The 12,628-nt window shown below is 42.9% G+C and overlaps 1 protein-coding gene across 2 annotated transcripts in view; it reads left to right on the plus strand.

Moving 5' to 3' along the window:
* SHTN1 (shootin 1) overlaps positions 1-12,628 on the plus strand; it is a 62,251-nt gene that overhangs the window by 41,935 nt on the left and 7,688 nt on the right. The window contains exons 12-16 of one of the 2 annotated variants that reach the window (XM_027726094.2): positions 1,617-1,699; positions 4,746-4,855; positions 5,482-5,535; positions 8,238-8,358; positions 9,296-9,428. In XM_027726094.2, coding sequence (XP_027581895.1) covers positions 1,617-1,699; positions 4,746-4,855; positions 5,482-5,535; positions 8,238-8,358; positions 9,296-9,428 — 501 coding nt within the window. Of the gene's footprint in view, positions 1-1,616; positions 1,700-4,745; positions 4,856-5,481; positions 5,536-8,237; positions 8,359-9,244; positions 9,429-12,628 lie in introns of both variants that reach the window. The other variant, XM_027726092.2, reaches the window with a different exon arrangement.

Consider the following 12,628-nt stretch of genomic DNA (forward strand, 5'->3'; position numbering starts at 1 on the left):
GTCTTTAAAGAAAAAAAAGGCTTTCTCCACCTGTCTTGGGCTCTTTACCAGCAGGACACAGACTGTGCCCCACCTACCAACAGACTAACACCCTGACCAGTTTTGAACAGTTTCTGCCTTGCCAAGCTTAACAAATTGTCTGGACTCTGACCCTGAAGGAGGAGGAGGGATACCTGTCTCCTCTAAATTTAGGAGATTTTTCTTTTCTATTCACCTGATAGCTGTAATTACAGACTTGTGAAATGCTTTCTGCTGCAAAGAAAACTCCTTTGAACCAAAGGATATGTTGGATTACTGTGTGTCCCTTCATGTCGGATACTGATGATGAAAATGCAGGCTCCATTGAGTTCCCATAATTACTTTCATAAGTTAAAAGGAAGAAAAAAAACCCAAACATAAAATCATCACCCCATCATCAGGTGGTTTGGACAAAATTACCAAAATTGGGCCTGATTTTTGCAAAGGACTATAAAAAGAGGCTGACCAGTCTGATGTATCACGCATTAGACCCAAATGAATTAATTAAGTAAGCCCCTAATGGGTGCTCTAGTTAATTTTAGAAACTCAGCTAATCTTCATGTTGTCTGCTTGGTTTTAAAAATAAATGGACTTCAATGACACTTTCCAACCTTCTGTAGTAGAAATGACACACAGGAGTCTTGTTAACTACTGTATTAAATATATGAATAGAGATGATTAATAGGGAGAATGCATCCCTTTGTGCATCTTGCATTGTTTTTAGAAACTTAACACTTTCTGAACAGTTGCGTTTGATCTTTTGCTTCTTTTATGTCCATTAACTCATTCAACTCGCTTGCTTGTTTCACACTAATGTATAGCATGAATGTGTAGAGGTATTGTAAGGGGGTTTTTGTTTAAATTTTTGCCCTTTACTATTTGGAATAAATAAAACTGTTCACTTTAAGCCCTGTAGTAGCTAAGTCAGAGTATTTCCTCATGCACTGTGATGTTTATGTGCATAGAAGTTACTTCAGAGCGTAGGCACTGGATGCTGCTTTTTTCTGGTTTTGACCCTTTATGCCAGGGATGCCACTACTCTGTAAGGAGCAGTGCTCAGTAGGGACTGATAGGCCCCACTGACACATCACATGTGCACAGGAGCTTATACTTGAGCTTGAAGATCATTTACTTGCCTGGACTTCTACGTTTTGACTGTAGTGAGGGGATAATTATTTGACACTGTAAGAAGATTACAAACTTGGAGATGGTGAGGAGATACTGATCACCATATTTAAGTGTCCTCTGGAGAACAATACTTCAATATCTACAGCTCTTCTTTCCATTTATTATGCTGGAGCAGCTTCAATTTGTCATGTGTCACAATGAGACTGTCTTTTAATATTCAGATCTGGAGTGTTTTGATTTGTGCCTAATGTCTGTTAAAAAGAAAGAAATTTCTCTGGTGCATTTTGATGGGAGGCATTGTGGGGGGTAATTCAGTGCATACATCTGCTTTCAAGAACAGTTAAATGAGTCTTTTGTAAGTAGCTGTATAATCAGGTATAAGCCAGCTGTTGGTGTGTGGCATTCCTGCTCATTCTGACAGTGTGTAACACAGGACAGAATGACAGTCTGCACTTTCATTTCCCCCAAAGGTCTCTCATGTCAATGATTCGCAAGAGATCTCACTCCAACACCAATGTGAGCAAGAAGGAGAAACCTCCTCAGCAGGAGTCAGGTATGGCTCATCCCTTCTCCAGTCCTGTGGCTCATGCCCCGGGTCCTGCAGGTGGAGCTGGTGGGAGTGAGCTGTGGATGCAGAGAGCCATTCAGATGCTTTTTGTTGCCAACGTTTCCTACAGCTGTCCATGTCCCAGCACACTCCTCTACCTTGAGTCCAGAAAGGGGATTGCAACCCAGGTATATGTGCACCGAGATGGGAAGTGGTATCTTTGGTGTTCCTGTGAGGGGTGGCTGAGGACTCTGGGCTTGTCTAGTTTGGAGAAAAGGAGGATTCGGGATGACCTGAGAAGATAAGCATGTAGCTGGGTGGGATGATGTGCTGGGTGAGATGGGTGGGGAGAACAGGACGGTTCAGTTTAGGCCCCATGCTGTTACACTGGCCGTGTGCAGCTTGTTGAGTTGCAGCCTGGCAGTTTGGTGCTGCCTGAAGTAGTTGCACTGTGGTAGCATTGAGGGGTTCAACCTGTGCCTCCAAACTGGAGACAGTGCAGCACGTCACTGCAGGACGGTGTGTGCAGGGCTTTGTGCAGGTTCCATGGAAGAGGCAGAGGAACAAACCCAGCAAGCATTAAGCAGAGAGCAGGTTGTATACAGCATAATACAGGGAAACTTCCAAACTTCCAGATGGCTTCTTGTTTGCAGTTTCTTCTGTCCAGAGCCTCTCCACAGAGCTTGTTTGTTAAATGCTTTGGTTTTCATCCTTCGATTCATATCTTGTGAAATTACCACTCAGAGTTGACTGTAATGCTAATCCTTTAATAATACTGAAAACCTAAAACAAAACAGAGCCCTGCACTAAGGTGGCTCTGCATGCACAGTGTAACAGCTGAAATTGCATTTTATTGTTGTTAATGGAAGCTGGAAGCTTAGTAGGTTGAGAACAGGAGTTAAGCAGAGATTTACAGATGATCATGAGTGCCTGAAGAGTCAGAGCTAGTTAGGCAGGCATTGCCCGTTAAATAACCAAGGGTTTTCTCGCTGTTTCTCTCTTCCTTCTGAAACAGCAGGAGTTTGTTTGTGGTGAATTGCTTAACTCATTTGCTGACACTCAAACAAAGAAGGAAACCTGGCTGAAATTATGGGTATAGGATATAACTGTTAAAGAAAAATCTGCTGTTAGCAGACTAATGGTATGTAAGTAAGGCTGGATTGTGGGATGGAACCAACAGGTGAGAAGTGGGGGAAAGAATTACCCTTCCCATTTCTCAGGTGAGGAACTGAGGAGTGTTGTGACTTGGGCAGATCCTGGGGAATTTTTGGGAACTGGTTACCAGTCTGAGAGAAATAAGGGTGTTGGTCTGGAAAAAAAAAAAAAAGAGAAGTGACCTTGTACCAAAATCTCTGATGAAGAGTCAATGTTATCTTTCAGTAAAGGTCCAGTTATGGTGTCTTCATTTATCAGGGTTCCTTACCTTGAAGTATCCTAGATGTTTTGATTACACCTTTTTGTTGAAACTATCCCAAACAGTGATTGCATTGCAGTAAATACTATGAAATTCACTGTATGTTCTCTAAACCCCATTCTTTCATTATTTATTACCAAACTTCAACAGTTCTTACCTTTCTTCAATCACACATAAACTCCTTTTTTCTCTCTTTATAGTTGAGCTGTTCTTAAAAATAAAAAAAGGAGAAAGTTCTTTCTTGATCTAGTTATTATATCCAACTTGAGGCTTGTTTTGACCCTCGTTAAGGACTTAGAATGAGTGGTTTCTATCCCATACCACCAATTAAGCTTTTATATTTGAAACAGCCTGTTTGTGAAATTAAAGCCTGACATTAAATCGGCTTAGAATACAGAAACTGCGTTTCTATGAATCATCAATAGTACCCTGACAAGTGAGAGAGCAAAAGCCTTTTTAATATTCCTGTTATACAAGGTACAGTCTTGCAGCTTTGAGTAGCATCGACCCTATTTCTCCATGTGTTTACTTTAAGTACTCTTTTCCCCCCACTTTTTGGTATGGCATGTTAAGTGTCTTTTATTACATTATCCAGAACACTGACAAGTTAACAGGTTCATCACACAGCATCCCATGTCATCTGAATATTTTGCAGTCCTAATAGCAGATCTCTTGAGAAAGCAGCCATTTCTTTTCCTGGTATTTCAGTTTTGCCCTTTCACTTGATGTGATGCAGTGTTATTTAAATGTTTGGGTCCAGTTCAGTTTGAAGTATTGGTGTGTTGTTCCAGCCAGGTTCTCAAACCACGTGGAATAGGAGACACAGTTGGTACTCTTGTGCACATGGGCCTTGCCATGGGGCATTGTCAGCTTGTGCTGTGTCAGTGAAGCTGCAGCATTTCTGCCCAGCCACAGAGAGGAGACACAGTGGAAGCAGAGCTGTGTTTTTCAGCCCCTGGGGCTTCAGCCTCTGGCATTGAGCTTTTACCATTCCCAAACACTGACAGGAGCTTTGCATTTTCAGGATCTGGGACCTGCTTCTGCCCAAACTTCTGCAGTTTGGCATTTGCAGCATCCACAGCAGGATCCTCGATAGATTGGCATTTTATCCTTGAAGAGCTTGTGACAGTTTAGCTGATAGCAAAGATCTCTAATAGCTCTGTATCCAGCAGTTCTCATAATCTAGAATTCTTGTAACTAGAGATGAGGTTGCTGGTTTCTGCTGCCATACAGATGTGTGCATTGTAAGGTAACCTGCCTCTTTGTGGTGTGGAGAAGGAAGAGTAAGATAGTATTCCTGTAAGAAAGGCCCTGTGAACAGCCCACTTATGGGGGAAAAGATAAGCGTATATATTTGTGCTTATATCTTTTTAATAAAAGTGGGAGAAAGCGTGGATCTGCATAGTCCATGAGCAATATGCATCACACATGCAGGCAGGAAGACCTACTGCACAGAGTATAACTAAGAACACTGTGTATGTAAATGTTGTTTCATCATTAAAACTAATTTCTGATTATGGTAACTGGCTGCCTATGGCAAGCAAGCTGTTTAGGAGGCTGTATAACACATTTTGTCTTTGTACCAGTTCTCTGTAGTTCATATCTGAAATATGATAGAGTCTTTGATTTTTGGAACAGGTGAAGAAGTTACGGATCTGAAGAGACAAGCTGTTGAAGAAATGATGGACAGAATTAAAAAGGGAGTTCACCTGAGACCAGTCAACCAGTCAAGCAGGCCTAAAACAAAGGTTTGGAATAAATAGCAGAGCAATAATATTAGCTAAGTACAGTAATTTACACTGAAAAGAAATCAGACTTTAACATTCTGAAGAATGCATTTTCCTCACCTCATTTACTTTGATTGATTTTGGATAAAATTCATTACAGCAGCATATAGCTGAACAACAGAAAAGGAAATGAAGGCAACAGTAGAAGGCCAGTTTCTTTGACACAGAAAAGAAACTTGTAAACAAACAGCTACTGAGAAATAAAAAGCACAGAGAGCGTAACTGAACTGGGTAGAGGAGTTGATGAAGTAGTAGACCATATTTAGCACTATTTCTTTCTTTTATGTAATACTTACACCTAATACCTGAGTGTGGCTACTATAAAATATTGCTTACCTTCTGCACAAAAGTATAATCTTTATGTGTAGTCTGTGGTTCACAGTGTTAAGAGCTGAGGCTCTTCCCTTCAGCTGTGTAAGAGAACAGACTGAATGTTGTCCATGTGCCCACAAAAAGAGGGAGCAGGAGAACGTGCCACAGCTGTAGCCTGTGCACAGCCCCTGGTGTGAAGCCTGTCGTCGAGTGCAGAGACTGTCGTGGTCCGTGTCATGTGTTCTTTAACACGCATGTGCTGTGCTTGTTTACAGCCAGAAACACCAAAGCCCTCTGAAAGTGCAATGAAGGAATTAAAGGGGATTCTGGTAAGAGAACTTCCAGTTTATATTTCATTTTCTTTTCTGGGTTGAAAGCATAGAGCAGTTTTGGAGCAAATCCCCCCAATTCCACCTTTGACTTATGGTTCGACTTAAGGGTTGGTTTTGGTCTTGCTGTTGGTTTTGCTGCCAGAATGTGTTCTAGGGAGACTAACCTGTGAACTCTTCTGGGCTTGTACGCGTCTGCCACTAGAGGGGATGTTATGGTTTGCATCTGCCACAGATCCTTTGGAAGCTTTCCAAGTACTCACAGTGGGGATGCTTAGGGATGGAGAGACAGCTGAATATCTGTATCTAGTCCAAAGTAAAGCCCCTGGATTGCACATATAGTAGATGTAGAGTTCTCCTCATCAACTGCTGCTCTCTCCAGAGGCCCCAGATTTCTTGTTATGTAGACAAAGCCTAAATAAAGCAAGAGCTTTAGTCTGTCTGCATTTATATTTAGAAAAATTTGATTCTGAATAGCTGTCCATGTACCCATTTATCACTAAATAAAAACATTAGGCGTGTGTTGGGTCCTGCTGAGAGCAGTGTGCTAAGTTTGCTCCTGTTGCGTCCTTTACTCATACGTTGAATTGTTTTAACTGGCTGTATCTTTTGCACAAGTGATAAAACTGTATGAAACAGTCAGAAGGAGCTGTAGTTCTTGCTCCCTGACTTCTGTAACCCTGAAACTTTCGAGTTGATGTACAACTTTGGCACATAAGGTGAAATTCCACCAGTATTGCAGCAAAATGCTTCACTTGCACTCTACAGAGGATGAGGATAATCATTCTTGTTATTCATAGTAGCACGAGTGTGGGCTCAGCCTGTGCTGTGATCTAAATCACAAGTGGGGCACCAGTGACATGTTACACTTGCTGTTCTCTGGACACATGAAGGCAGGAGAATAAGGGAGGAAATGATCTAGAGAGCCACCAGACCTTAATGCTGAGCTCTGATTAGAGGGACACATAATTAAATGCAGAGGTAAATAGGAAAGGAATAAAATGCAACACAGAGACTGTGTTTTAAATGGAATTCCATACTTACAGGAGTAGTTGGATATAGTGTGCCCTTTGGACCAGTGAGGGTTGGACAGGACGATCCTGCCAAAGATCCTTTCATTTTCTAGTAGCTGTTTTATTTCTTCAGCACTTGTCACTGACATCAGAGGAGCCTTGATTATGTACTTCAGAAGGAGCAGAGAGAAACCTGCAGTCACTGCACTTCTGTATCTGGCTTGTTGCTTGTTGCTTTCAGGGTCTTTCCAGTGTATGGCAAACTGTATAAAATCCAGCTCCAGTCTATTCTTGAGACCAGTGATTATGCACAGTCAGACAACAAACATGGGGGTGGAATGTGATGGAGAGTAAACATTTGTTGTTACTATGCTAATAATGCATTTTGTGTAGACCTCCATGTAATTATTACAAACAAAACACATTTATGTTTTGTAAATTGCAGAGTTTGAGGGACTCTGTTTTTCCATACGTGTACATTTGTACAGATCTGGAGTGTACTGCTAATGAATAACCTGCTTAGTTAAATTTCAAATAGTTAAGAATGAAAACATTTTACCTTCTAGGAAGGAGTGAAGAATTAAGAGTTACTTTACAGGGTTTCTAAAAGCAGCACAACTTCTGCAACTTGCAATGCTAATTCCTTTCATCTTTGGCTATTTCTGCTCAAAAGTTATGTGCTTGTCTACAAAAGATGTCAAGAGTATGTTATTTATGTGCTGGAAAAATGCTATACGAGTCTGATATGTTTTGGAAGGCTGAATAAACAGGATTCCTGGGCATTCCTAAAGATGGCAAGACTTAAAGGGAAAATGAAATAGTATGTGGGCACCAAATTTTCAGTTGTGTTATATAAACATTTTGGGGAAATTTTTTTCAATCAAATTCTGATCCAATGACTGACTCTTGTAATTTGGGAAATGCATGCAGTATGCACTGTATGCATCTTTAAATTCCTGTGGCAAGTTTGTGAGGTTTCAGGCTTTGTTCAAAGCTTCTTAAATCCTCTTTCCCCCCACCTTAAGAAAAGTGCTCCGAGACTTGCAGCTTCACTGATACTACATGCTGACCTTGGCATAAGGCAGTAATTGTGTGTATTTCTGGTTTGTATGTATAAAAAACTGTTTCAACCTGTGATCTAACTCTGTGAAAAAGAGTAACCTCGAAGTATGTAGACATAGGGTCAAGTTTATAGCAGATCAGCTAGATTATAGGATAAAGTATGCTGCAGTTGTAGCTAATAAAGATGCAGCAATGTGGGACCATGCTAAAATATAAAACCTGCTGGAGCAGTAAAATATGGATCTTTAGCTTTTTGATGTCAGTGGGTAATTATGAGCATGATGATGGTCCAGCAGTTTTTTAAGATCCTTTAAATGTTTGGATGGAGGAAGTTGGCAGTTCCCTGCAACATCAGAATTTGTTCATTGGTGATCCAGAGTATCTTTCTTAAGCCTGATATCAAACTCTGATGTGTGATGTGTGGTTTATGCCTACATCAGGAAATCCAAGGGAGTGCAGGAGTGGTGAGCTGATCCCCAGGTGCTCACTGTCGTACTAATGGCACACTGCTCTAGAACTGCAGTTGCTTTGATGCAGTTTAAAAGATTCTGAAGTTGTGCATATGAGATGCTTGGTAAGACATTAATATGTCCTCAGAGAGTTTCTCATGCCTATTTCTTGCTGTAGGAAACACTGAATAAATCCACTAGTTCCCGAAGCTTGAAGTCCCTTGAGACAGAGAGCGGCGAAACGGAGCTGGAGCGAGTCCTGCGCCGCCGCAAGGTGACCACTGACCAGGACAGTGGCAGTAAGTGGCTGCACTCCTTTGCAGTTCTCTTCCTCTCCCTGCATTAAGTGACTCTTGAAGCTTTACTTTCTCTTCCAGACCATTGCCATTTCAGCCATTATGGAGAACTCTGCCTGCTTCCACAGTGACTCACTTCCTGTCGCACCTGTTACTTTTCATGCCCATTTTCTCCAAGAGATGCCTCTGTTGGAATTTTCTGTGTGCACAGACACCTTCACTCGGGTTCTCTTTCCAGCCCATAGCTCAGACGTTGTTGCTGGAGTTAAGTCTGGGCCTACTGTGAAAATACTCCTGAAAGTAATGGTAACCAGAGAAATGAGGGTTTGGGGCTGATGATTTGAATTACCCTGCTCTGTGGAGCAAGTTTTATGCTGTGCTTTACTGTCATCTGTAAAAAACTTAATGTTCTGCTTGGTTACAAACACAGTCTGTGCAAGTGTAAGTCCGTGCCATAGCTGATGCAGATGTGGCTGGTTTGAATGTCGCTGCATAGTTTTATCTTGAACTTTATAGACAGTTCACTGGCTCTTCATCAGTATTGAGAACAGGCTTTTCTGTTATCAGGCTGGTTCTCCCTCCTGCTCCAGCTGGAAGAGCACTGGCAAGCTGTGACTGGGTAGTGCTGTGTGGACAGCAGGACTTGCCACCCCAGAGGGTGAGGGGATTGAGTGCATGTCTGTGTCAATACAGCAAACACTGCTTGTGGTAGAAGAAAGGGTTAATCTTGGTGGGGAGAGCAGAAGCTACAAACACGATGTTTTGATACTCTCCATGAACTGTTCATTAAAATTCCATTTTGATTTCTGCTTGAGTTCTGCTGTACTCGTGTTTTTTCTAGACCAGTCAATCTGGGTAACAGAAGCATTGAACTTTCTTTGGGTTTTAGGTCCCACTGGAATCTTGGCCACATCAGAATCAAAATCTCTGCCTGTGCTAGGTTCAGGAGCCAGTGCTGCACAGACAGCGTTGAACAAGAAAGATGTGGAGACAGAATTTGCTTCCAAAGTACCCAACTCAGGACCTGTCTCTAACCAGCCTCAGGCTGCAACGGGCTCCAGGCCTACTTTGCAGTAAGTAGAATATGGATTTCTAGATATGTTTTAGTAGCAGATGTGTTTAGATGGTGCATTTTGAAAGTGATTTAATATCAATTTTGGTTAACAAGATAAATGTACAGTCTGCAGCTGTTTACCACTGACTTGTCAAATAATTTGCAGTCTCTTTTGGAAGCAGAAATAAAATTCTCTATAATAAAGTCCTTTTCCTTTTAAAGTCTGTGAACAGTCTTCAAAAAGAGTTCATCTTTTCTGCCACAAAAAAGAATTCAAGAGTTTTTGAGGAATAGCAAGGTCGAGGGTTTTTTCCATATCTTGGAGAGAAGAGGGATGATAGTTATATTGTTAACTCTTGATTAAAAGTAGTTCTAGCAAATATTTAAAAAAATACAATCACATGAGTTATACTGGTCTGTATGCAGGTGTGAGGGTGGTTTCTGTTGGACAAAAACAAGTCCTGACTATTCCTCTTAAAAGTTTGCTGGTAAATACCTTGAAATCTCAAGATAAAAATAAAATGCAGCTAGTGCTGCATTTGCACACATGGGCAGCAGAATCTTTGGTTACAGCAGATTGAAGACCCGAGGTGCCAGTTCAGTATCAGAGAGTTAAACCTGCTTTAGCAACATTTATTTCATACAGATTCCCCGGAGGAGGGGTTTGTTTTACAACAATACCAAGCTCCTTTTGGATTGGGCTGTGCACTTGCTTTGGTTCCCTTGCCAGGTTGTTTGTCATTTTGTCACTTCAAGGGAAGGAAATAGATAAGACAAATCAGATCAGCAGAATATTGTAGTCATGGCTAATTAAACCTCTGATTTCCTGCTCTGTCAGTTAACAAATACCACCAGGACCAATTCTAGCAAGTCTCTGTTGCTTGGTTCAAATGGTAGAGTCATGACAAATGAGCTGGATATTCAGTTTGCATCTCTTTTATGAACTGATACTTCACTCTTCTGCAGGTACTTTCATCATTTATTTTTGAGTGGATAAAGAGCCCAGTTTCCTTTTGTGCTTTACAGTTGTATTTAATTTGCACTGAGTATTAAAAGCAGAATGCCTTTTCCAATCATATGTATTTTCTCCTTTTATTTCATTTAAGTATCCTTAGAAGAAAGATGATCTTCATTTTAATTTAATCAGAAAGATGAAGATTTGTTCAGCAGTTAATTTGACATGAATAATGCCATTGCATTTTTCTTGAACTGCTACCCTGGTAGAAAGATGAGGTTGTTCCTGAAAAGTACTGTTTGTAGTTTGTGGATTTCTACAATTTTGAACAGATCAGAAAATACAAGCAGCTCCCATCACCTTTTGTGTACCTTTATTCCACCAAACTAAGTGGAAATTGCATTTACAAGAAAGGAAATGAAATAATTGCAGGCCCCAAGGTCTCGCAGAATGCGTGGTGAATTGACAGTGAAAAGGATCTTGTGCTGACAGTCACAGTTGTTATGTGTTATAAAAGCATATGTGAAGCTCAATTTATTTCTCAGCTTGCCTATTCAGTGACGTACTGAAAGACACGTTTCACTTTAATTTATTTGTTTAAAGCATTAAAACAAATGTGGTGGGCCAGATTCCTTGATGCGGCAGGGCTTCTTTGCAGTGTGTCACTGCTGTAAACCTGCTTAATTGGAAAAACTCATCGTTAAGGATGACTTTCCGGCGAGGGAGAAGGTGCTGGGGCTCTCCCACGCTTCTGCAGCTGGGCTGGCAGGGAGCAGCAGGAATAACCTACAGGCTTCATGTTGCAGTGCAGTTACTTTTCTTTGCTCTCCTGGGTGCTGTTTGCAGCAGCCCTCAGAGTCAGAGGTGTGATGGCACTGGTTGGAAGCGGGGCTCTCTGGAAGCAGGGCTCTCTGGAAGCGGGGCTCTCTGGAAGCAGGGCTCTCTGGAAGCAGGGCTCTCTGGAAGCAGGGCTCTCTGGAAGCAGGGCTCATTGGAAGCAGGGCTCATTGGAAGCGGGGCTCATTGGAAGCGGGGCTCATTGGAAGCAGGGCTCTCTGGAAGCAGGGCTCATTGGAAGCAGGGCTCATTGGAAGCAGGGCTCTCTGGAAGCAGGGCTCTCTGGAAGCAGGGCTCATTGGAAGCAGGGCTCATTGGAAGCAGGGCTCATTGGAAGCAGGGCTCTCTGGAAGCGGGGCTCTCTGGAAGCAGGGCTCTCTGGAAGCAGGGCTCTCTGGAAGCAGGGCTCTCTGGAAGCAGGGCTCATTGGAAGCAGGGCTCATTGGAAGCGGGGCTCATTGGAAGCGGGGCTCATTGGAAGCAGGGCTCTCTGGAAGCAGGGCTCATTGGAAGCAGGGCTCATTGGAAGCAGGGCTCTCTGGAAGCAGGGCTCTCTGGAAGCAGGGCTCATTGGAAGCAGGGCTCATTGGAAGCAGGGCTCATTGGAAGCAGGGCTCTCTGGAAGCAGGACTCTCTGGAAGCGGGGCTCATTGGAAGCGGGGCTCTCTGGAAGCGGGGCTCTCTGGAAGCAGGGCTCTCTGGAAGCAGGGCTCATTGGAAGCAGGGCTCATTGGAAGCAGGGCTCATTGGAAGCAGGGCTCTCTGGAAGCAGGACTCTCTGGAAGCGGGGCTCATTGGAAGCGGGGCTCTCTGGAAGCGGGGCTCTCTGGAAGCAGGGCTCTCTGGAAGCAGGGCTCTCTGGCAGTGGGGCCCGTTGGAAGGAGGCATCAGAGGGAAGTTCCTCTGGCTGACATGTCTGAGAGCTCTGCTCTGTAATTAGCCCGTTTGCTGGGCTCCCCTGGGGACATCTGTACTAGCGGTTTAGTTTGGATCAGCAGAGCACTTCTGAAGCAAATCTGCCTATTGTCCCTGTTTGCTGTGCTTGGATTTGTATCCTGGAGCGTTCTTAGTGCAAAAACTGGATTCCTGGATTCATTGGATGAGTGAAACTAAACCAGGAGGTGTGATCCAGCCTTTAATGGGTGGCCCAGGGGCCATGTGAAAGCTGGTTCAGTGAAAGTACCCCCCCAAACCATGTATTCTGAGGACATTGCTCTGAAGCACAGGGGGGTTCCCTCTACACAGGGGGTTTCTGCTCCTGTTGCACCACATTCCCTGAAGCAGCCTGTGTTAAATAAACAAACACAACGCTGCCTGGACCAGATACCCTAAATTACAAGGGCATACAAAAAGTTTATTGTGGCTCCTCTTCTCCTTGTTCATACCTGAGGTTAAAGGATGCAGTCCTCTTATCATTTGCAATTCCT

Source organism: Pipra filicauda, unplaced genomic scaffold (assembly GCF_003945595.2).
Source record: "Pipra filicauda isolate LSUMZ 115617 unplaced genomic scaffold, ASM394559v2 scaffold536_size338551_pilon, whole genome shotgun sequence".
NCBI classification, from domain to species: domain Eukaryota; kingdom Metazoa; phylum Chordata; class Aves; order Passeriformes; family Pipridae; genus Pipra; species Pipra filicauda.